The sequence below is a fragment of the Bombina bombina genome, chromosome 1 (assembly GCF_027579735.1).
Source record: "Bombina bombina isolate aBomBom1 chromosome 1, aBomBom1.pri, whole genome shotgun sequence".
Taxonomy (NCBI): Eukaryota; Metazoa; Chordata; class Amphibia; order Anura; family Bombinatoridae; genus Bombina; species Bombina bombina.
In genome coordinates, this window is record NC_069499.1 from 996,020,646 (window position 1) to 996,045,934 (window position 25,289).

General features: G+C 41.1%; 1 protein-coding gene across 7 annotated transcripts in view; it reads right to left on the reverse strand.

Moving 5' to 3' along the window:
- Positions 1-25,289, reverse strand: part of RALGAPB (Ral GTPase activating protein non-catalytic subunit beta) — an 843,236-nt gene that overhangs the window by 501,320 nt on the left and 316,627 nt on the right. For all 7 annotated transcript variants that reach the window (XM_053712501.1, XM_053712446.1, XM_053712384.1 and 4 more), the window contains 2 exons: positions 16,224-16,338; positions 7,615-7,762 (listed from right to left, as the gene is read on the reverse strand). In XM_053712501.1, the coding sequence (XP_053568476.1) occupies positions 7,615-7,762; positions 16,224-16,338 (263 nt within the window). The remainder of the gene's footprint in view (positions 1-7,614; positions 7,763-16,223; positions 16,339-25,289) is intronic.

Consider the following 25,289-nt stretch of genomic DNA (forward strand, 5'->3'; position numbering starts at 1 on the left):
TCAAATGGAACGCATTGAAGAACATTAAGAACTAAGTTTAAGCTCCACGGCGGAGCAACAGTCTTAAACACAGGCTTAATCCTAGTTAAAGCCTGACAAAAAGCCTGAACGTCTGGAACTTCAGCCAGACGTTTGTGTAGAAGAATAGACAGAGCAGAAATCTGTCCCTTTAACGAACTAGCAGATAAGCCCTTTTCTAAACCCTCTTGTAGAAAGGACAATATCCTAGGAATCCTAACCTTACTCCATGAGTAACTCTTGGATTCGCACCAATATAAATATTTATGCCATATCTTATGGTAAATTTTTCTGGTAACAGGCTTCCTAGCCTGTATTAAGGTATCAATAACCGACTCCGAGAAGCCACGCTTTGATAGAATCAAGCGTTCAATCTCCATGCAGTCAGCCTCAGAGAAATTAGATTTGGATGTTTGAAAGGACCCTGAATTAGAAGGTCCTGTCTCAGAGGTAGAGACCACGGTGGACAGGACGACATGTCCACTAGGTCTGCATACCAGGTCCTGCGTGGCCACGCAGGCGCTATCAGAATCACCGAAGCTCTCTCCTGTTTGATCTTGGCAATCAAACGAGGAAGCATCGGGAATGGTGGAAACACATAAGCCATGTTGAAGACCCAAGGGGCTGTCAGAGCATCTATCAGCACCGCTCCCGGGTCCCTGGACCTGGATCCGTAACAAGGAAGCTTGGCGTTCTGGCGAGATGCCATGAGATCCAGATCTGGTTTGCCCCAACGAAGAATCAGTTGAGCAAAGACCTCTGGATGAAGTTCCCACTCCCCCGGATGAAAAGTCTGGCGACTTAGAAAATCCGCCTCGAAGTATTCTACGCCTGGGATGTAAATCGCTGACAGATGGCAAGAGTGAGACTCTGCCCAGCGAATTATCTTTGAGACTTCCAACATCACTAGGGAACTTCTGGTTCCCCCTTGATGGTTGATGTAAGCCACAGTCGTGATGTTGTCCGACTGAAATCTGATGAACCTCAGAGTTGCTAACTGAGGCCAAGCTAGGAGAGCATTGAATATTGCTCTTAATTCCAGAATATTTATTGGGAGGAGTTTCTCCTCCTGAGTCCATAATCCCTGAGCTTTCAGGGAGTTCCAGACTGCGCCCCAGCCTAGAAGGCTGGCGTCTGTTGTTACAATCGTCCAATCTGGCCTGCGAAAGGTCATCCCCTTGGACAGATGTGGCCAAGAGAGCCACCATAGAAGAGAATCTCTGGTCTCTTGATCCAGACTTAGTAGGGGGGACAAATCTGAGTAATCCCCGTTCCACTGACTTAGCATGCACAATTGCAGCGGTCTGAGATGCAGGCGCGCAAATGGTACTATGTCCATTGCCGCTACCATTAAGCCGATTACTTCCATGCACTGAGCTACTGACGGGTGTGGAATGGAATGAAGGACACGGCAAGAATTTAGAAGTTTTGATAACCTGGCCTCTGTCAGGTAAATTTTCATCTCTACAGAATCTATAAGAGTCCCTAGAAAGGGAACTCTTGTAAGTGGTAATAGAGAACTCTTTTCCACGTTCACCTTCCACCCATGCGATCTCAGAAATGCCAGAACTATCTCTGTATGAGACTTGGCAGTTTGAAAACTTGACGCTTGTATCAGAATGTCGTCTAGGTACGGAGTCACCGCTATGCCTCGCGGTCTTAGTACCGCCAGAAGTGAGCCCAGAACTTTTGTAAAGATTCTTGGAGCCGTAGCTAATCCGAAGGGAAGAGCTACAAACTGGTAATGCCTGTCTAGGAAAGCAAATCTAGGTACCGATAATGATCCTTGTGAATCGGTATGTGAAGGTAGGCATCCTTTAAATCCACTGTGGTCATGTACTGACCCTCTTGTATCATGGGAAGGATGGTTCAAATAGTTTCCATTTTGAATGATGGAACTCTTAGAAATTTGTTTAGGATTTTTAAGTCCAAGATTGGTCTGAAGGTTCCCTCTTTCTTGGGAACCACAAATAGATTTGAATAGAATCCCTGCCCGTGTTCCGTCCGCGGAACTGGGTGGATCACCCCCATTAGTAAAAGGTCTTGTACACAGCGTAGAAACGCCTCTTTCTTTATTTGGTTTGCTGATAACCTTGAAAGATGAAATCTCCCTCGTGGAGGAGAAGTTTTGAAGTCCAGGAGATATCCCTGAGATATGATCTCCAACGCCCAGGGATCCTGGACATCTCTTGCCCAAGCCTGGGCGAAGAGAGAAGTCTGCCCCCCACTAGATCCGTTTCCGGATAGGGGGCCCTCTCTTCATGCTGTCTTGGGGGCAGCAGCAGGTTTCTTGGCCTGCTTGCCCTTGTTCCAGGACTGGTTAACTTTCCAGCCCTGCCTGTAACGAGCAACAGCTCCTTCCTGTTTTGGAGCGGAGGAAGTTGATGCTGCTCCAGCCTTGAAGTTACGAAAGTCACGAAAATTAGACTGTTTGGCCTTTGATTTGGCCCTGTCCTGAGGTAGAGCATGGCCCTTACCTCCCGTAATGTCAGCTATAATTTCTTTCAAGCCGGGCCCGAATAAGGTCTGCCCTTTGAAAGGAATATTAAGCAATTTAGATTTAGAAGTCACGTCAGCTGACCAGGATTTAAGCCATAGCGCTCTGCGCGCTTGGATGGCGAATCCGGAGTTCTTAGCCGTAAGTTTGGTTAAATGTACGACGGCATCAGAAACAAATGCGTTAGCTAGCTTAAGTGCTTTAAGCTTGTTCATAATTTCATCCAATGGAGCTGTGCGAATGGCCTCTTCCAGAGACTCAAACCAGAATGCCGCCGCAGCAGTGACAGGCGCAATGCATGCAAGGGGCTGTAAGATAAAACCTTGTTGAACAAACATTTTCTTAAGGTAACCCTCTAATTTCTTATCCATTGGATCTGAAAAGGCACAACTATCCTCCACCGGGATAGTGGTACGCTTAGCTAAAGTAGAAACTGCTCCCTCCACCTTAGGGACCGTCTGCCATAAGTCTCGTGTGGTGGCGTCTATAGGAAACATTTTCCTAAATATGGGAGGAGGGGAAAAGGGCACACCAGGTCTATCCCACTCCTTGCTAATAATCTCTGTAAGCCTTTTAGGTATAGGAAACACGTCAGTACACACCGGTACCGCATAGTATCTATCCAACCTACATAATTTTTCTGGAATTGCAACCGTGTTACAATCATTCAGAGCCGCTAATACCTCCCCTAGCAATATGCGGAGGTTCTCAAGCTTAAAATTTAAAATTAGAAATCTCTGAATCCAGTCTCCCTGGATCAGATCCGTCACCCACAGAATGAAGCTCTCCGTCTTCACGTTCTGCAAACTGTGACGCAGTATCTGACATGGCTCTCACCTCATCCGCGCGCTCTGTCCTTAACCCAGAGCTATCGCGCTTGCCTCTTAATTCTGGCAATTTAGATAATACTTCTGTCATAACAGTAGCCATGTCTTGCAAAGTGATTTGTAAGGGCCTCCCTGATGTACTTGGCGCCACAAAATCACGCACCTCCTGAGCGGGAGGCGAAGGTACTGACACGTGAGGAGAGTTAGTCGGCATAACTTCCCCCTCGTTGTCTGGTGATAATTTCTTTACATGTAAAGATTGACTTTTATTTAAAGTAGCATCAATGCAATTAGTACATAAATTTCTATTGGGCTCCACATTGGCCTTTAAACATAGTGAACAAAGAGATTCATCTGTGTCAGACATGTTTAAACAGACTAGCAATGAGACTAGCAAGCTTGGAAATACTTTTCTAAATAAATTTACAAGCAATATAAAAAACGCTACTGTGCCTTTAAGAAGCACAAAAAGCTGTCACAGTTGAAATAACAATGAACCAAAATAGTTATAGCAACCAATTTTTCACAGTAAATGTATTAAGTTAGCAAAGGATTGCACCCACCAGCAAATGGATGATTAACCCCTTAATACCCAAAAATGGATTAACAATTTAATAATTAACGTTTTTCTCACAGTCAAAACACACTGTCACAGGTCTGCTGTGACTGATTACCTCCCTCAAAATGAATTTTGAAGACCCCTGAGCTCTCTAGAGACGATCTGGATCACGGAGGATGAAGTAGACAGATTGTGACTGAATTTTTACTGCGCAAAAAAGCGCTAAAATAGGCCCCTCCCACTCATATTACAACAGTGGGGAAGCTCAAAAAACTGTTTCTATGCAGAAAACAAAGATGGCCATATGGTAAAAATCATGCCCCAATAAGTTTTATCACCAAGTACCTCACAAAAAACGATTAACATGCCAGTAAACGTTTTAAATATACATTTGAAAAGTTATGAATTGTTATTAATAAGCCTGCTACCAGTCGCTTTTACTGCAGTTAAGGCTCATACATTATTTCAGTATTAACAGTATTTTCAGAGTCAATTCCATTCCTTAGAAAAATACATTCAGTGTACACACACTCATCAGCCTAATACCAGTCGCTATCACTGCATTTAAGGCTGAACTTACTTTACATTGGTATCAGCAGTATTTTCTCAGTCAATTCCATTCCTCAGAAAAATAATTACTGCACATACCTCATTTGCAGGGGGGCCCTGCATGCTATTCCCCTTCTCTGAAGTTACCTCACTCCTCAGATGAGAACAGCCAGTGGATCTTAGTTACGTCTGCTAAGATCATAGAAAACGCAGGCAGATTCTTCTTCTAATGCTGCCTGAGAATAAACAGCACACTCCGGTGCCATTTAAAATAACCAACTTTTGATTGTAGAAATAAACTAAGTTAAAAAACACCACAGACCTCTCACAGCGACCTATCTAGTTAGGCTGCAAGAGAATGACTGAATATGACATGTGAGGGGAGGAGCTATGTAGCAGCTCTGCTGGGTGATCCTCTTGCAGCTTCCTGTTAGGAAGAGATATATTCCATAAGTAATGGATGACCCGTGGACTGACTACACTTAACAAGAGAAATAAGAGGATTTGTCAGTGTCAATATCTGAGGCAGGATCTTCTGAATCAGATAGATCCTCATCAGAGAAGGATAATTCAGTATGTTGCTGGTCAACTGAAATTTCATCAACCTTATGAGAAGTTTTAAAAGACCTTTTACGTTTATTAGAAGGCGGAATGGCAGACAAAGCCTTCTGAATAGAATCAGAAATAAATTCTTTTAAATTTACAGGTATATCTTGTGCATTAGATGTTGAGGGAACAGCAACAGGTAATGAACTACTACTGATGGATACATTTTCTGCATGTAAAAGTTTATCATGACAACTATTACAAACCACAGCTGGAGGTATAACCCCCACAAGTTTACAACAAATGCACTTAGCTTTGGTAGAACTGTTATCAGGCCGCATGGTTCCAACAGTGATTTCTGAGACAGGATCAGATTGAGACATCTTGCAAATGTAAAAAAAAAAAAAAACATATAAAGCAAAATTTCATTTTCATTATATGGCAGTTTCAGGAATGGGAATAAATGCAAACAGCATAGCCCTCTGACATAGAAAAAGGCAAGAGGCAAATAGGAATGGGGTCTTAAATAATGAAACTATTTGGTGCCAGGTATGACGCACAATAAACAGAAAAATATTTTTTGGCGCCAAAAACCTCCGGAAACGACACACTTGCGTCATAGATGACGCAACCTTGTGAAGGACTCAGCATCAACTAAGACGCCGGCCAAAAAAATCTCGCGCCAAGAATGACGCAATAAACGTTGGCATTTTGCGCCCTCGCGAGCCTAATTCTGCCCGCGAATTTAAAAGACAGTCAATTTGAAAAAGAGAGACTATACCCCAGGTAATTAATACATTTTCATAAAAAAGCATTTCCCAGATATGAAACTGACAGTCTGCAAAAGGAAATATACTGAAAATCTGAATCATGGCAAATATAAGTACAATACATATATTTAGAGCTTTATATAAATACATAAAGTGCCAAACCATAGCCAAGAGTGTCTTAAGTAATGAAAACATACTTACCAAAAGACACCCATCCACATATAGCAGATAGCCAAACCAGTACTGAAACGGTTATCAGTAGAGGTAATGGAATATGAGAGTATATCGTCGATCTGAAAAGGGAGGTAGGAGATGAATCTTTACAACCGATAACAGAGAACCTATGAAATAGATCCCCTGCGAGGAAAACCATTGGATTCAATAGGTGATACTCCCTTCACATCCTTCTGACGTTCACTGTACTCTAAGAGGAATCGGGCTTCAAAATGCTGAGAAGCGCATATCAACGTAGAAATCTTAGCACAAACTTACTTCACCACCTCCATAGGAGGCAAAGTTTGTAAAACTGAATTGTGGGTGTGGTGAGGGGTGTATTTATAGGCATTTGAGGTTTGGGAAACTTTACCCCTCCTGGTAGGATTGTATATCCCATACGTCACTAGCTCATGGACTCTTGCAAATTACATGAAAGAAATAGCGTGTCTGCAATGCTGAATTCCGGCAAGGGAATATAGCCCACCAGAGGCGAGTTGCGGCGGACAGGGCCCCTGTCTGCCTCAGTTTGATAAATCGACTTCTTAAAAGTGGAATTATTTACACTCTAGAGATAAGAGCATTTAATTTAATTCTGTCCTCTTAACACAAACTGATCTGTTCTCTTGTGGGAGAGAGCTTTGAAACCCTGTCACCAATATAAAAAGGTAATATCATTGTCATCTGTGCATCCCAGGACATCACTTAAATCCCCTGAAATATATTAATGGGGGTATGAAACCCACATTTTTTCTTTCATGAGTCAGATAGAGCTTGCAATTTTAATCAACTTTCTAATTTACTCCTATTATAAATTTTTCTTTGTTTTCTTGGTATCTTTATGGAATGTAAGCTTAAGATCTGGCCCATTTTTGGTTCAGAACCATAGGTAGCACTTGCTGATTGGTGGCCAAGCTTACATTCCTGCTTTTCAAATAAAGAGAACAAAGTGAATTAGTAAACAAAGTAAATTAGAAATTTGCTTAAATTACACGCTCTACCTGAATTATGAAAGTTTAATTTTAACTAGACTATCCCTTTAATGCATCATTACAAACTTTAAAAAAAAAATTGAAAACAATTCATATGACTTAGCTGAAGAAGACTTTTGTTTTTGTCAGAACACAAATAAGTAGTAAAATTCCAACTTAATCATACAATAGGATTATACAATAATGCTGTGCACATAATCTCTAAAGAATTACATATATCTTCTTAAAGCAGTAATTTACATTTCATTTACGATACAACCCATGGTAATTTAACTTTCCGATTTGTAAGTGTAAAAATGATAACTGACTTTTAGAAGTATTTTAAAGTTTAACAACAATAATACATTTCTCTAAGCTGCAACAGGTCAAAGTTTAATTCAACTAATCATGCATACTCAAAATAAAAATGACAAAACAGCAAATAAACAACTGTGCTTCCGTGGCAGTGCACAAAATTATTTTAAGTTTCCATCATTTTGTACTGAAAGATATGAACATATTAAAAGAAAAAAAGAAAAATAATGTATGTGCCTTATTATGAGCATTATTTTATTTCCACGGTATTCTAAGGCAAGAAATCACAACTATTTCCTAAAATATCTATTGCTTAAATAAGATTAGAAAAAAGGAAGATTATTCCTACCAAGAATCATTTGTGTGTTGTTGGGATCAGTTTCAGTCTGTAGTGCTCCTATAAGGATATTGACAAGTCTCAGCTTCAATGACAGGAAAGTCATTGGTTTATCACCGATCGTACCATCATCGTTACTAAACTTTCCTTCAAGCAAAACCTTAGAAACACAAGAAATGCTTTACTAAAACTGATTGGTTTTTTTTATTAAACCCCCCCCCCATCATAATCTTAAATCTAAACATTCAAAGTTCCAAAAATTAAAAGTAGTCCAAAGCTATTAATATTCAGTTTTAAGAATATCTAACTAAAACTTAAAAAAAAAAAAATACAAAACAAAATCACAAAAGCAAATTATCACCCAACCTAGTAACTTTTGGCTAGCCACCAAACTGACATATTGCCTCATTTATAACATTTCTGTATACAAGATTGGTTAAAGCTTCTTTAGTTTCATAGTGATTTTAAAAAGCATATACAACATATTCTGCTTTGGGCATTAGAAATGTATCAGGAAAACAACATTTATGCTTACCTGATAAATTCTTTTCTTTCGGAATGATACGCCACATTCCTCCATAACATATGGGATATATTTCCCGCCACTAAGAGGTCGTCAAGAACCCATAGAAGAGCTTAAAATCACTCCTACCTCCCATCCCACTTTTAGTCTATTGTATAACCGAGTAGAGAATAGGAAACAAAGGTAGGAAAGAGAAAGCAGGGTTTGTCGAGGTGTCATTAGAACTGTCGCCTAAAAATGTAAACGGGCTGTTCTTGTGGACCACCATTTATCATGTAAGCATAAATTTTGTTTTCTTTCGTAAAATGATGGTCCACAGTCCAAGCAGATAATCTATGTAACGGAAAGGGTCGAACATTTTTTCTGGCAGTTCCTATTTAGCCGACATTGAGGCCTGAAGGACTTTCCTGCCAAAACCTGCTAGCAAAGAAGAAAAAACATCAAAGCAATAGCATTTTGAAAAAGTATGCAGAGAAGACCATGTTGCAGCTCTGCAAATCTGCTCCAAAGATGCATCATATTTAAAAGCCCACAATGTTGCAACTGTTCTTGTAGAATGAGCTGTGATAAGGATTTCCCGCCATCAAGTAAGCCTTGAGAATCACTTGTTTGAGCCAAGAGGACAACACTACCTTAGTAGCGTTCTGACCCTTACAACTTCCAGAAAAGTGACCAAACAAACTAGACATATTTAGTATAAAGTACAGCCTTATACATGTGAATAAACAGAAAAGGATTATCACACGCCAAGGCTGACAACTCAAACTCTCCTTGCTGAAGAGATTGCTAATAGGAAAAATACTTTCCAAGATGACAGTACGATATCATTGGAATGCTTTGGTTCAAAAGGAGGACCTTGAAATACAGAAAGAACTAGATTCTAATTCCATGGAGGAGAAGTCTGATAATCAGGAAGTTTAGCCAACTTCCTATGAAAAAGAACAGATAAAGCAGAAATTTGACATTTTAGGGAACTAGTGGACAAACCCTTGTCAAAGCCATCCTGTAAAGAAGGATTCTAGAAATCCTAAAGGAATACCAAGAAAACCCTTTGGAAGAGCAACACTTAAAATAAGTCTTCCAAATATTGTGATAAATCTTGTTTCACAGGCTTTCTGGCCTGCATCAACGTTTCAATGGCCGAATTTGAGAAACCTCTACGTTTTAAAACTAGGTATTCAACCTCAGTGCCGTCCATGGCTTACTTGTGGGAAATACTGAATCTCGCCACCAGGAGGAGGCAAAGAGACCCCAGCCAAATGCTTAAATACCTCCCCCACTACCCGTATTCCCCAGTCAATCTGCCGAGGGTACAAGGAACAGTAGGAGAAATACCAGGGTATAAATGGTGCCAGATGAACAAAACAAAAATATTTTGGTCCGCCCAACGGAGAAATTGTGCGGGGGCTGTGGACTCTACTCATACAGATGGAAAGGAAATTATCTGGTAAGCATAATTTAGGTTTTCCATCTTAATATGAGGAGAGTCCACGGCTTCATTCCTTACTTGTATATGGAAACATATACCCAAGCTCTAGAGGACACTGAATGAAACAGGAGGGTAAAAAAAAAGGAGAGGCAGACCCTATTCTGAGGGCACCACAGCCTGAAAAACCTTTCTCCCAAAAGATGCTTCAGCCGAAGCAAAAACTTAAAATTTCTAAAAAAATTTAAAAAGGTATGTAAGGAGGACCAGGTAGCCGCCTTACAAAACTGCTCCATAGAGGCCTCATTCTTGAAGGCCCAAGAGGAAGCCACTGCTCTAGTTGAATGAGCCTTAATCCTCTGAGGAGGTGTCCCGCTGATTCATATGCTTAGCGAATAATGCTACTCAACCAAAAAGATAAGGAAGTGGACGAGGCTCTCTGCCTCTTACGCTTCCCAGAATAGACAACTAACAAAGAAGAAGTCTGCCTGAACTCCTTAGTAGCTTGAAGATAGAACTTCAAGGCCCGAACCACATCCAAATTATGAAGTAACCATTCCTTCGAAGAGGAAGGGTTAGGACACAGGGAAGGAACAACAATCTCCTGATTGATGTTGTGATCTGAAACAACCTTAGGAAGAAACCCTAACCCAGTATGAAGAACAACCTTATCAGTATGGAATACTAGGTAACGTGGCTCACATTGCAAGGTAGCCATCTCAGATACTCTGCATGCCGAAGCAATAGCCAGTAAAAAGAGAACCTTCCAAGATAGCATTTTAATATCAAGGCCGTGCATAGGCTCAAACGGAGCCATCTGCAAATCCTTAAGAACAAGATTTAAATTCCAAGGAGGAGCGCTAGACGAAACACAGGCCTGACTCTAGTCAGAGCCTGAACTAAAGACCGGACGTCCGGAAACTCAGCAAGCCTCTTGTGCAGTAAAACAGTTAGGGCCGAAATCTGTCCCTTAAAGGGAACCACAACACCTGCTGGAAATGTTTTAAAATAACTTTTTCTGATTATCCCAAATAAACTGACTGTAATGCTGTATGCAGTCTTTATTTTACTGCATTTTGTTGTAGATAAAAGCAATACAATTTAAACGTTGATCTGCAGCATTGGATGTGCTATGCAAGCTGCCATCTTGTAACGTGCGTTTCACAACACTGTGTCACGATGCACACAACACCAGCTATTACTAAATCATAGTGAGCCCTGCAATGTCTGACAAGAACGGCTTCAGGCACTGTTATGAGGGGGGAGGAGAGATGGAGAGGGAGGCACAGGGGGAAGAAAGAAAGCAAACTCACACTGTATAAAAAAATTGGAACAAGAGACATTCATCTACCTTACATATGATCTCCGGAGCCTTTCTTCCCCATGTGCCTCCCTCTCCACCTCTCCTCCCCCCACACTTCCTTCCCTGCTCGTTCCATTTATAAACATAAGAGTGCCTGAAACCGTTCTTGTCAGACACTGTAGGGCTCACTATGATTTAGTAATAGCTGGTGCCATGTGCATGATGTGACACAGTGTTGTGGAATGTTCTTTAAAAAATGGCAGCTTGCATAGCACATCCAATGCTGCAGATCAACGTTTAAATTATAAAGCTTTTATCTACAACAGAATGCAGTAAGCTGAAAAGACTGCATACAGCATTGTTAGTTTATTTTGCACAATTAGATAAAGTTAGTTTAGAATATGTCAATCAGGTGTTGTGGTTCCCTTTAAGGGAGCTAGCAGAAAGGCCCTTCTCCAGGCCATCCTGGAGAAAGGAAAGAATCCTTGAAACCCTGACCTTTTGCCAGGGAAATCCACGCTTTTCACACCAGAATAAATAGGTCCTCCACACCTTATGATAGATGTGACTTGTAACCGGCTTATGAGCTTGAATGAGAGTATCAATAACTCTCTCAGAAAACCCTCCTCCCTCCTAAGCATTCAATCTCCATGCAGTCACAGAAAATCTAGATTTTGATGAACAAAAGGACCTTCTTCCAGCAGATCCCTTCGACAAGGTAACCTCCATGGAGGAGATGAGGACAGCCCCACCAGATCCGCGAACCACATCCTCCGAGGCCACGATGGAGCAATTAGAATCACTGATGCTCGCTCCTGCTTGATGCGGGCCACCACACGAGGTAGAAGTGGCAATGGCGGGAAAGTGTAGATCAGACTGAACTTCCAAAGCACTGCTAATGCATCTATTAGCTCCGCCTGAGGATCCCTGGACCGCGACCCATATCTGGGTAGGTTGGAATTGAGCCGCGACGCCAGGAGAACCATCTCCGGCATCCCCCATCTGTTGCAAATTTCCGCAAACACCTCGGGATGAAGAGACCATTTCCCTGGATGAAAGGATTTTCTGCTGAGGAAATCTGCTTCCAAGTTGTCCACACCCGGAATGTGGATCGCTGACAACGAGCAGTTGTGGGCCTCCGCCCATTCCAGAATCTGAGATATTTCCCTCATTGCTAGAGAGCTCTTCGTTCACCCCTGATGGTTGATGTAAGCCACAAGGTTATGTTGTCCGATTGGAATCTGATAAACTGGTCCGAAGCAAGAAGGGGCCAAGCCTTCAGAGCACTGAATATCGCTCGAAGATGTTGATCGGGAGAAGGGATTCCTCTCTAGTCCACAGGCCCTGTGCCTTCCTGGCACCCCAAACTGGTCCGAAGCAAGAAGGGGCCAAGCCTTCAGAGCACTGAATATCGCTTGAAGATGTTGATCGGGAGAAGGGATTCCTCTCTAGTCCACAGGCCCTGTTCCTTCCTGGCACCCCAAACAGCTCCCCATTCTATGAGACTCGCGTTCGTAGTCACAATCTCCTAGGATGGTCTCAAGAAGGATGTCCCTTGAGAAAGGTGATCTGGGCAGAGCCACCAACCAGGAGAGCGATTATCTCCACTGGCTGTCCAGAGAAATCTGTTGAGACAGATCTGAATGACTGCCACTCCACTGTCTCAGCATGCACAGCTGAAAAGGTTTGAGATGGAATCTGCCAAAGGGGATGATGTCTATGCAGGACACCATAACCCACATTACATGCATACACCAAGCCAGAGATGGCCTGAAGGAGGTCTGGAGGGCAAAACAATTAGAAGTTCGCTTGTAACATCTCTGGACTGTAAGAAATATCCTCATGGATATGGAGTCTATTATCGTACCCAGGAACTCCACCCTGGTACTGGGAATAAGAACTCTTTTCTAAGTTTATCTTCCATCCATGAGATCGAAGAAGAGAAAGAAGAGCTTCTGAATGGTCCTCTGCCAAATGACAGGACGGTGCTTGAATCAAAATATCGTCTAAGTACGGTGTGACTGCAATCTCTCTGGTTCTGGCCACTGCGAGCAGAGTCCCTAGAACCTTCGTAAAATCTCTTGGAGCAGTAGCTAGACCAAACGGAAGTGCAATAAACTGGAAGTGCTGGTCCAGGAACGCAAATCTTAGAAACTTGAAGTGTTCCTTGTGTATAGGAACGTGAAGATAGGCATCCTTCAGGTCTATCGTTGTCATGAATTGTCTTTCCTGGACTAAGGAAAGAATGGACCTTATTGTCTCCATCTTGAACGAGGGGACAGCCAGGAATTTAAGCACTTCAGGTGCAGAATCGGAAGGAAATACCCTCCTCCTTTGGTACCACAAAGAGGTTTGAGTAGTATCCCAGACCTCTCTCTGCTGGAGGTACTGGTACAATGACCCCCAGAGATCCCTCACACACCCTAGAAAAGCTTCTCTCTTTTCTGGCCTTGAAGACAGGTTTGATAAAAAAACTGCCTCTGGGAGGATGAGACTTGAAACCTATCCTGTATCCCTGAGCAATGACCTCCAGTACCCACGGGACTGGCACGTCCCCAAACCAAGCTTCAGAAAATAGAGATAGTTTGCCCCCTACCAAAACAAAGGCCGGATCGGGGGCCGCCCCTTCATGCCGACTTCGACTCGGTGGAGTTCTTGTTCTGCTTGGATTTATTCCAAGACTAAGGAGTTTTCCAAGTTCCCTTGGACTGCTCAGGCTTTGTAGAGGGCTGCTGATGTTGGGATGTGAACGAACGAAAGGAGCGAAAATTAGGACCTTGTCCCTTAGGTTTTTTTCTTCTTATCCTGCGTTAAAAACGGCACCTTGCCTCCAGTAACCGTGGATATGATTGAGTCCAAGCCTGGACCAAAGAGAATCTTACCCTTAAATGGAAGGGAAAAGTAGTCTAGACTTCAAAGTCATGACCGCAGACCAAGACTTCAGCCAGAGTGCCCTACAGGCTAGCACAGAAAAACCTGAAGCCTTGGCATTCATGCTAATAATCTGCATATTTGAATCACAAATAAGAAACAAAAATTTTGTCTTACCAGATAATTTCCATTCCTTCAATACAGGGAGAGTCCACAGCTGCACTCATTACTTTTGGGAATACAGAACCTGGCCACCAGGAGGAGGCAAAGACACCCCAGCCAAAGGCTTAAATACCTCCCCCACTTCCCTCATCCCCCAGTCATTCCGCCGAGGGAACAAGGAACAGTAGTAGAAATATCAGGGTGAAAAAGATGCCAGAAGAAGCAATTTCAATTTAGGGCCGACCTCCGGAGAGCACGGGCAGGAGCTGTATAGAAGGAAAGGAAATTATCTGGTAAGTCATAATTGTTTTTTCCTTCTAAATACAGGGAGCGTTCACAGCTGCATTCATTACTTTTGGGAAAACAATACCCAAGCTATAGAGGACACTGAATGCTAACGGGAGAATAACAATAAGGCGGCCCAAACTGAGGGCACCACGGCTTGAAAAAAATCCCATCTCCCGAAAACTGCTTCAACAGAAGCAAGAGACCCCAAAAAGTTAGCAGGACCAAGTAAATGCCCAAGAATTAAGACCGTAAGAGCCCACGTCAGGGACCACATAAAATCACTGGTCTCAAAAAGAGCACACAAACCTCTGAGGAGACTAGAGTCCCGCTGACTATGAGGTCAGACGAAGACACACTCCTCCACAAACACGACAAGGACAACCAAGACTCCCAAAACCGTACACTTCCATAGGAAGAACCCAGGAACAAAAGACTATTCTAAAGAGGTCTGAAAGGACCTCGAGGTACGATCCCAGAAAAAAAAGGGAGAGAAACCCCTTGCAGAACCCAAAGAAAAAGTCTCCTTAGAAAGAAGACCCAAAGAAGGCGGATTACCCGACTTCAAGAGATACTAGGAACTGGAGAGATATTCCAGAAACGTAACAGGTCAATGAATAGACAATTCAAGGACCATCTGTTACATCGATACAAAGAACCGATGCAATCCTAGACAAGAAGTCTGTCATGAAGGATCAAGCACACTCCGCATTCACTCCTACTATCAGTCTTACAGTCTCACAATCAAAATTTAACTTCACCTTAATAAATAAAACACAATATATAAAAACACAATATATAAAATCGCTATAACATATAAAAAACAATTCATAAAACTAGCTTGTATAGAGAATATGAGCGAATTATAACTCTTTTGCAATAGTGGTGTTGTTTCCTTATATACCCACTTTATACCAAACTTTAAAGTGGTAGTTCAATAGTCCCATTGTTAGTATCGCAATAAGGGATTATATATATATGTGTATATATATATATATATATATATATATATATATATATATATATATATATATATATATATATATATATAGTATTAATGTTCTGCCTCCTCCTTTTTAGTTTGTTTTATAGGATCTGAACCTCCCTTTTTCACATACGTTATGTCCCACAAGTTGTATGTTATTTTTCAATATGGGCTAGGAAGCTTTCTTACCTCTCTCTCTTCCACCTTCAGGGTTGTGAGCCTTCACTTTGTATTTACCGTTTCTTAATGCTCCTCTGTTCGGCTGTAGTGAGCCTTTACCTACAAACAGCCTCTGAGCTGTGTGTGTGCTATGTTAAGTTACTTACTTACTGGCTTAACAGGCATATCAAATCCTTGTCAATGCAGCTGCAGCAGTATCCAGAAGAGAGCCCATCAAGTACAGGTACAGCAGAGGATTGCAGTAGGAAATACCTGTGTCCATCTGGGGGAGGCCAAGGATGAGTCCCTGCAATGCCTGAGGGTAGTTATGGCTGAAGTCCCATAGGGAAATACTGCACCATAACAGGGTTTTAATATGTCCCTGTATCATTCAATTGCTGTTAAGATTCTCTTCTGTCATCTTTGTAAATGATAATTCCCAGGGATTATGGGTCTCACCTTGGTCCGAGCTCACAATTTTAAATCCATAAGCAAATAGCTGAAAACACTTCTAATCTCAACCTTCTCCTACAAGGTCAAGAAAAAAAACAGAGGTGGGAGAAATTTTAAACTTTTGTATGGGTTCTTGACCTCCTCTTAGTGGCGGGAAATACATCCCATATGTTCTGGAGGACTGTGGACCATCATCATTTTACAAAAGAAAAAAGAAGACAATAGAATTTGCTTCTGATTTTATTAAGTAACTGCATATTTGGTACTATTTTAATTATAATCAATAAACTGTGTAATTGCATAATCCCTTTGGTATAAAATGAATTGTTACACCCCAGAACTCCACACTAATAGAGGGTGGTTGCAGTCACATAAAACATATTTTAACATGAGCTACAAACCACTGTATGATTAAAGGACTAAAACATAATAAATGTATTTAAAATATACTTACCTCTGATTTCACATTCCCAAAATGATGTGGCAAAGGCAGTAGTGATAACAGTATGTGGATAGACGATTTCCTTAGCTCTGTAGGATTTACAAAGGTCTTGAATTTTGAAAGCTCTCTGGAAAAGATTCAAAGAAAAAAAAGTTTTAGGCTTGCAAAAAATGAAAAAAAAATTACATTGCAAAAATGTTTAATTGTGAAATTAGAAAGAAATCGAAAACTAAAATAATTTGTTAATAAAGTTAAAGAAAAAAAGATAGTAATAAGTGGACAGAAACTGCAAGCCGTAAAAAAAGGTGTCTCCTTCCTCTTAAAGCAAATCTTAAAAACTTGTGATAATCCTTGTGGATAGGAAAATGCAGATACGCATTCTTTAAATCCACTGTGGTCATGAACTGACCCTCCTGAACTAAAGGAAGAATAGAACGAACAGTCTCCATCTTGAAAGACGGGACTCTGAGAAACATGTTTACACTCTTGAAATCTAGAATAGGACAAAATGTACTCTTTTGGGCATTACGAACAGATTAGAATAAAAACCCAGAACCTGCTCCTGAAAAGGAACATCCTGAACCCAAGCCTGAGTGAAGAAGAAAATCTGCCCCCCACAAAGGATACAATTTTTTAAACCTTGAAGTAGGAATAAAAGTAGTAACAGGCCTATTCCATTCCTTAGAAATCATATCAGAAATAGCATCAGGTACTGGAAAAACCTCTGGAGTAACGACAGGAGGTTTTTAAACCGAATTTAAACGTTTACTAGTTTTAATATAGAGGACTAGTTTCCTCAATATCCAATGTAATCAACACCTCTTTTAACAAGGAAAGAATATACTCCATTTTAAATAAATAAGTAGATTTGTCAGTGTCAACATCTGAGGAAGGATCAGAGGAGGATAATTCAGTATTTTGTCGGTCATTTGAAAATTCATCAACTTTATGAGAAGTTTTAAAAGACCTTTTACGTTTATTAGAAGGCGGGATGGCAGACAAAGCCTTCTGAATCACATCAGCAATTAAATCTTTTATATTCACAGGTATATCATGTACATTAGATGTTGAAGGAACAACAGGCAATGTACTATTAATGATGGACACATTCTCTGCATGTAAAAGCTTATCATGACAACTATTACATATCACAGCTGGAGATATAATCTCCACAAATTTACAACAAATGCACTTAGCTTTGGTAGAACTGTTATCAGGCAGCAGGGGTCCAACAGTGATTTCTGAGACAGGATCAGAATGAGACATCTTGCAAATGTAAGAGAAAAAACAACATATAAAGCAAAATTAACAATTTCCTTATATGGCAGTTGCAGGAATGGGAAAAAAATGCAAACAGCATAGCCCTCTGACTTTGAAAAAAGTAAGAGGCATCTACGAATGGGGCTTTAAATAATAAAATTGTTTGGTGCCAAGTATGACGCACAATGCAAACTGAAAATTTTTTGCCGCTAACATCCGGCTTGCGTCATTGAATACGCAACCTTATGCAAGAAACTCAGAGTCAACTAAGACTCCGGAAATTACGAATTTGCGTCATCGGACGTACCTTCGCGCCAAGAATGACGCAATAAACGTTGGCATTTTGTGCCCTCGCTCGTTTTGACGATGCATTGCGATGCGGCATAAAACGATTCTGCATCGATGCGGTGAGGCGCGAGAATCAATTTACGTTACCCAAGTGACCCCGCCTCCAGGACAAGTAACAGAAAGTGCGCGGTACAGCGTTTTGACGTCACTGACGTCACCCAATAAAGCAACATGGGCGCTCCATGGGCGGTCTCTGGAAGTGCCGAAGTTACGCAGTAGGAGCAGGACTGTTGCCTGAGAGATTGATGATGGTGATGACGATTCCGACTCAGTATACACAGCGGTATACAGTTACACGGCGGGCTCATTTTTATTTTGTGGGAGACAGAGGAGGAGACCTATGGTGAGAAACTAATAACTTTAAAAGATTATTTATTTACCAAAACGTCGTACATTTTGCCAATGCCATTGCCATGCCATAATTTCCATTGCCTATGCCTACTTGCCTAGTAATTACTAATTAGCTTACTGAAAGAGCACAATAAGGGGTACACAACAATAAGGGGTACAATTAAATTATTAATTATCAAATCAATATTATTTACTTAACGCTACTACTACTGACTGACTGAGGCTCAGGCTGCTGCATAATTGCTGCATTATTGAATATTGCCTATATAAAATTTATTATAAATAATAAATAGTATACTATTGTCTATTACTCTCTAATCTAACTATGTTTTTCACATGGATGCCGGTCTGTGGCCCCTCTACAATACTACAATCAATAATCTTGTAGATGTTTTTCACATGGATGCCTTGCCTGGTCTGAAGTGCAAATATTTTAAATAATATATACTTATATTATATATATAATAATAGTATACTATTTATTTAATATATTTTTTACATATGCAATTTAATATGCAATGCAATTGCAATGCAAATGCATGTGCTGAGTGGTGAGTGCTCTCTTAAAAGATGCCACATGCCAATCCGAAGAACCCAATCCCTGTTTTATAAGTTATTTAACAAGGCTAAAAGCTGCATTTTTAAACATACTAAACTAAAGGCCATAAACCCAATTTTTGATTCAAGAAAGTGCATGCAATTTGAAACAACTTTCCCAATTATATCATTTGCTTATCCTTTGTTGAAATGCATCACCTCCTCCTTGTGTCGTGCACTGTGTGTTGCGCATTGCTATTTCATCAACAAATGATATCTGAGAAGTATTAAGCAAATTAAATAATAGAAGTTAGTTATGTTTATTTAAAATTGTATTCTCTATCTGAATCATGAAAGTAAATGTTTGGGTTTCATTGCACCTTTAAGTGTGTAATATATTACAGTAACTTACAGTGTCAGTGAGTGATGTCCCCTGCAATGCAATTCGTTTTAAAAATTATGTTGGCAAAATGTATGGCAAGTAGTGTAAGTTACTAGTACTTATTAATTTTACATTTGCGGCTTGACATTTTGACAACTTAAACTTAGTGGGGGTTTTTTAACACTGACAGAGTTCGACGTTGACAACAACATCATCCGTCACATATGTACATGTCATGCTAAAATGACAGAGGGAGACAAAAAAGATAGAGAGATAAAAAATGCACCTAGCATTTTAAAAGCAAGCATCTGGGCACATTTTGGATTTTATGAACATACTGGAAAGCACGAATTGGACAAGACACACGCGGTTTGTAAAGCCTGTCACACAAAAATTAAATACCTAGGGAATACTACCAACTTGAGAAATCAAGTTAGACGTTTTCACTCTGAGATGCTAACCCCTGCCGCTGCCGCCAGTGCCACTGCCAAGGAAATAACAAGACTAGCTGAAACTCATCAGCCAAGAATTGATGCAATGCTGTCAACTTTGCCGCGCAACTCTGAAAAAGGGAAGAGAATAACCAAAGCTGTGGCAACTTTCATAGCGAAGGACCTACGGCCTTACTCTGTTGTGGAAAACCTTGGGTTTCGCAACCTGTTGAAGACGCTAGAGCCACGTTATAAGTTCCCGTCACGCAATCACTTAACAGAAAACGTTATACCTGCACTCTACCACGAAACAAAAGCTCAGGTAATTGCATCAATCAAGCCAGTTGAGTCGCATTAACGTGTGATTCATGGACTTCAGTCACGACGGAGTCTTATGTAACAGTAACTGCACATTACGTTAGCAAGGACTGGAAGATCTTGTCGCATGTGCTGCAAACGAGAGCAGTTTATGAGTCTCACACGGGTTCTCATCTGGCGGAGCTACTGTCTCGTGTCGTGGAAGAATGGCAGCCGTCCGATAAATCTGTAGTGTTTGTGACCGACAATGCGTCGAACATGATTGTTGCTGCTCAAGTTGGAAAATTCCCTCATGTAAAATGCTTCGCCCATACACTGAATCTCGCATCCCAGCGGGCGCTGAAAGTGGCCACGCTCTCCAGGCTTTTAGGCAGAGTGCGACGAATATCAACATTTTTTTCACCGCAGCACTACAGCAAACCACTGTCTGAAAGAAAAACAGAAATGTCTTGGCCTGAAGAATCATAAGCTGATAACTGATGTGACAACAAGGTGGAACAGCTCATATGACATGGTCGAGAGGTTCCTAGAACAGCAACCTGCAATCTGTGCCACATTGTTGTCTCCAGAAGTTAGAAAAAGTGAGTCAGATCTCTGCACTCTGAACGAAACAGATGTGTCAAATGCAGAGGATGCTGTGAGTGCATGAAAGCCAATGAAAGATGCAACCACACTGATGTCAGAAGAGCGCAATCCAACTGTTTCTCTCATTGCCCCTCTAAATGCACAACTGCTCCAGAACATGACAGACACCATGGGAGACACACCCATGATCCATGAGATCAAGAATGCCATCAAAACAGATCTCCTGAAGAGGTACTGCAGTGAGGCAGAGAAGAAGATACTTTATACAGCCTCTGCCCTGGATCCTCGTTTTAAGGGACTGCCTTTTATTCTCACAGAGGAGGAGAGATTGGAGATATACAGAGGAGTGACTGAGGAGGCTGCATCCTTGGAGGTAATTTTAATTGCATCATGTTTCTTGAAAAATGTATAAATTGAAAACAAACATAAAACATACCATCCATAACAAAATAGGCTTAGCTAGCTAGCAGTAGCTTGCTTAGTAGCTAGTTTAATGAGTACAAGGTTTATTATATAAGTCAGTTCGAAAACGCCACAGTCAGTTAACTTTCCTCCTCCTCCGTCCACTCCCGAGTCCCAATAGATGTGAGCTGTTACTGTCTCTCTGAGCACACACATAGCATTAGCTGGCTGGCTGCTCGAGGTAATAATGAATGCTATTTTTTCTATTCTTTTGTTCAAACACAGATTGAGTGTACTAGTACAGTTACATCTAGGAGGACAAACGTGGATGAAGTGCCAATACCTGAGGGAAAAGAAACTCTGGAAGAAGAATCACCCATCGAGGAGGATAACCCTTCTCCTCCCAAAAGAAAGTCCACATCGCTGCTCATGACTTTGCTGGGACAGTCTTTCACTGACACTGAAGGTACAATAGAACCCAAGACACCCTATGCCAAGGCTGAAGAGGAAATAGAGAAATATTGTAAAGCCCCATCTCTGCCTCTCACTGAAGACCCTTTGAACTGGTGGCATGTACATGAGGTCATATTTCCCCTCCTCTCTCATTTGTCAAAGCGATACTTGTGTATCCCAGGTACAAGCGTGTCTGCAGAGCGGGTTTTCTCCACTGCAGGAGATGTGGTAACGGCAAAAAGAAGCACCCTCAAACCAGAGCATGTGGATCAACTAGTATTCTTACAGAAAAACCTACATATTTAATAATTCTGAGTAGTGATTCCGGTTTATATTAAAGGGACAGTACACTGTAAAATTGTTTTTCCATAAATGTATTTTAAATGACTTGTTATACCAACTGCAGAGTATAAAATATTTGAGAAATTGCATTTTCGGGTTTATTTGTGTATCTGAAGTAGCTGGTTTTGTGCTTTGAAACCACAGCCTATTACAATGGGTTGAGCTTCAGGTAATATCAGATCTCATTAGGTTATCACTTTCATGTACACAGACTTGCTTCCTTATCTTATATTTGTCTGGAACACCAAAGCTCAATACTTAGAGAGAACAATGGAAAATTATCATTTTATTACTTAACTATCATGCCCCCACTGAGGGTGTAATCTCTTCTGCTGGCTGTGTTTACTTAGGCTTGTCAATAGCGTATACGCCAGTATCAAAACTTTCAGTATAGGTTGGGAAACCACAAGCTAAATCAGCTATTTCAAATGCTGAAATATGAGTAAAGGAGCTACTTGCAACCAATTTAATACACTCTAGCAGGTAAAAAGGATCATTGGGAATAATTTAAAGGGGAGAAAGTTTTTGGGTGAACTGTCCCTTTAATATTTAATGTTTTCTGGCACATCCAGAAGAAAGTGCTGTGTGCCCCACTGCCCAGTGCAGAGTGACTACTGATAAGTTATTTTATATTTGTTACTGTTATATAGCTTATAGCTTTTTGAAAAATGAAGCTTAAAACCTTGAGTAAATCTTTGTTGGATCACAAAATATACTAGTACACTACACGACTGACTGTGAGTGAGTGAGTGCCAGTTTGAATGTTGTTTGTATGTATCTATCTATGAGTGTGTGTGAGACTGAGTGCCTTAACTGCCTTTGAATGTTTTTGTTTGTATGTGTGTCTGTCTAAGTGTCTATGAGTGTGTGTGAGCGTGACTGTGGCTGACTGGCTGTGGTGCCTTTGAATGTTTTTGTTTGTGTGTGTCCCACTGTGTCTCTAGTGTCTGTCTAGTGACTGTCTGTCTATGAGTGTGCAGAGAGTGAGACTGAAGCCAAACCACTATATTAGGGGAAGGAAAAGCCTTGAGTAAATCTTTATTGGATCACAAATATACTGTACACTACAGACAGTACAGCAGCACACACACACACACAACAGCACAATACAAAAATAAAGCACACACACCTCAGGTGAGTGGCGTGCCACCCTTTCTTCACCATGATTTACTCCTTGATGTCTGTGTGCTTTTTTATGTATTGTTTGTTTGTGTGTTACTGTGACTGCTGTGTACTGTGTTCAGTGACAGACTCAGTCACTGTTCACTGTGTTCAGTTGTGTGTAGTACTGCTTTAACAGTAACTAATAACTAATTATATTTGTGATCCCATAAAGATAATATAATCAATCATCAAGAAGAAACTGTAGTTATAGTAGTTCAGTTCAATGCTACTTGTTTTAAATGTCTCTCTAGTACTACTGTAAGTCTGTAACTGTGTAAACTAATTGTATATGTCACAATCACATGTGTGTGTTGTGTGAGCACTCTGTGCTGTGTGCTGTGTTCCAGATTCACGTGATGTTTGTTTGCCACAAATTGACAGTCATGAAGGCACAGTGGAGTGCACCTGTAATTTTGTACCGTATATAAGGTATTTATGTTTTGTTTTCTGAGGAGGACAATTTTCACACAAATAAGGTATTATGGTGGTAACTTAAGCTTAACCTATCTATTTTGGTTTTAATTTAATGTCTATTATATTATTATTACTAAGTAAGTAAAGAAAGACATTAAATTAAAACCAACATAGATAGGTTAGACATTTATTTGTTGTTCATGTTTCTTTACAAGTGTATAGTGTACTTACTTACTATATATAAAAACAGAATTTATGTTTACCTGATAAATTACTTTCTCCAACGGTGTGTCCGGTCCACGGCGTCATCCTTACTTGTGGGATATTCTCTTCCCCAACAGGAAATGGCAAAGAGCCCAGCAAAGCTGGTCACATGATCCCTCCTAGGCTCCGCCTACCCCAGTCATTCGACCGACGTTAAGGAGGAATATTTGCATAGGAGAAATCATATGGTACCGTGGTGACTGTAGTTAAAGAAAATAAAATATCAGACCTGATTAAAAAAACCAGGGCGGGCCGTGGACCGGACACACCGTTGGAGAAAGTAATTTATCAGGTAAACATAAATTCTGTTTTCTCCAACATAGGTGTGTCCGGTCCACGGCGTCATCCTTACTTGTGGGAACCAATACCAAAGCTTTAGGACACGGATGAAGGGAGGGAGCAAATCAGGTCACCTAAATGGAAGGCACCACGGCTTGCAAAACCTTTCTCCCAAAAATAGCCTCAGAAGAAGCAAAAGTAGCAAACTTGTAAAATTTGGTAAAAGTGTGCAGTGAAGACCAAGTCGCTGCCCTACATATCTGATCAACAGAAGCCTCGTTCTTGAAGGCCCATGTGGAAGCCACAGCCCTAGTGGAATGAGCTGTGATTCTTTCGGGAGGCTGCCGTCCGGCAGTCTCGTAAGCCAATCTGATGATGCTTTTAATCCAAAAAGAGAGAGAGAGGTAGAAGTTGCTTTTTGACCTCTCCTTTTACCGGAATAAACAACAAACAAGGAAGATGTTTGTCTAAAATCCTTTGTAGCATCTAAATAGAATTTTAGAGCGCGAACAACATCCAAATTGTGCAACAAACGTTCCTTCTTTGAAACTGGTTTCGGACACAGAGAAGGTACGATAATCTCCTGGTTAATGTTTTTGTTAGAAACAACTTTCGGAAGAAAACCAGGTTTAGTACGCAAAACCACCTTATCTGCATGGAACACCAGATAAGGAGGAGAACACTGCAGAGCAGATAATTCTGAAACTCTTCTAGCAGAAGAAATTGCAACCAAAAACAAAACTTTCCAAGATAATAATTTAATATCAACGGAATGCAAGGGTTCAAACGGAACCCCCTGAAGAACTGAAAGAACTAAATTGAGACTCCAGGGAGGAGTCAAAGGTTTGTAAACAGGCTTGATTCTAACCAGAGCCTGAACAAAGGCTTGAACATCTGGCACAGCTGCCAGCTTTTTGTGAAGTAACACCGACAAGGCGGAAATCTGTCCCTTCAGGGAACTTGCAGATAATCCTTTTTCCAATCCTTCTTGAAGGAAGGATAGAATCCTAGGAATCTTAACCTTGTCCCAAGGGAATCCTTTAGATTCACACCAACAGATATATTTTTTCCAAATCTTGTGGTAAATCTTTCGAGTTACAGGCTTTCTGGCCTGAACAAGAGTATCGATAACAGAATCTGAGAATCCTCGCTTCGATAAAATCAAGCGTTCAATCTCCAAGCAGTCAGCTGGAGTGAAACCAGATTCGGATGTTCGAACGGACCCTGAACAAGAAGGTCTCGTCTCAAAGGTAGCTTCCAAGGTGGAGCCGATGACATATTCACCAGATCTGCATACCAAGTCCTGCGTGGCCACGCAGGAGCTATCAAGATCACCGATGCCCTCTCCTGATTGATCCTGGCTACCAGCCTGGGGATGAGAGGAAACGGCGGGAACACATAAGCTAGTTTGAAGGTCCAAGGTGCTACTAGTGCATCCACTAGAGCCGCCTTGGGATCCCTGGATCTGGACCCGTAGCAAGGAACTTTGAAGTTCTGACGAGAGGCCATTAGATCCATGTCTGGAATGCCCCACAGCTGAGTGACTTG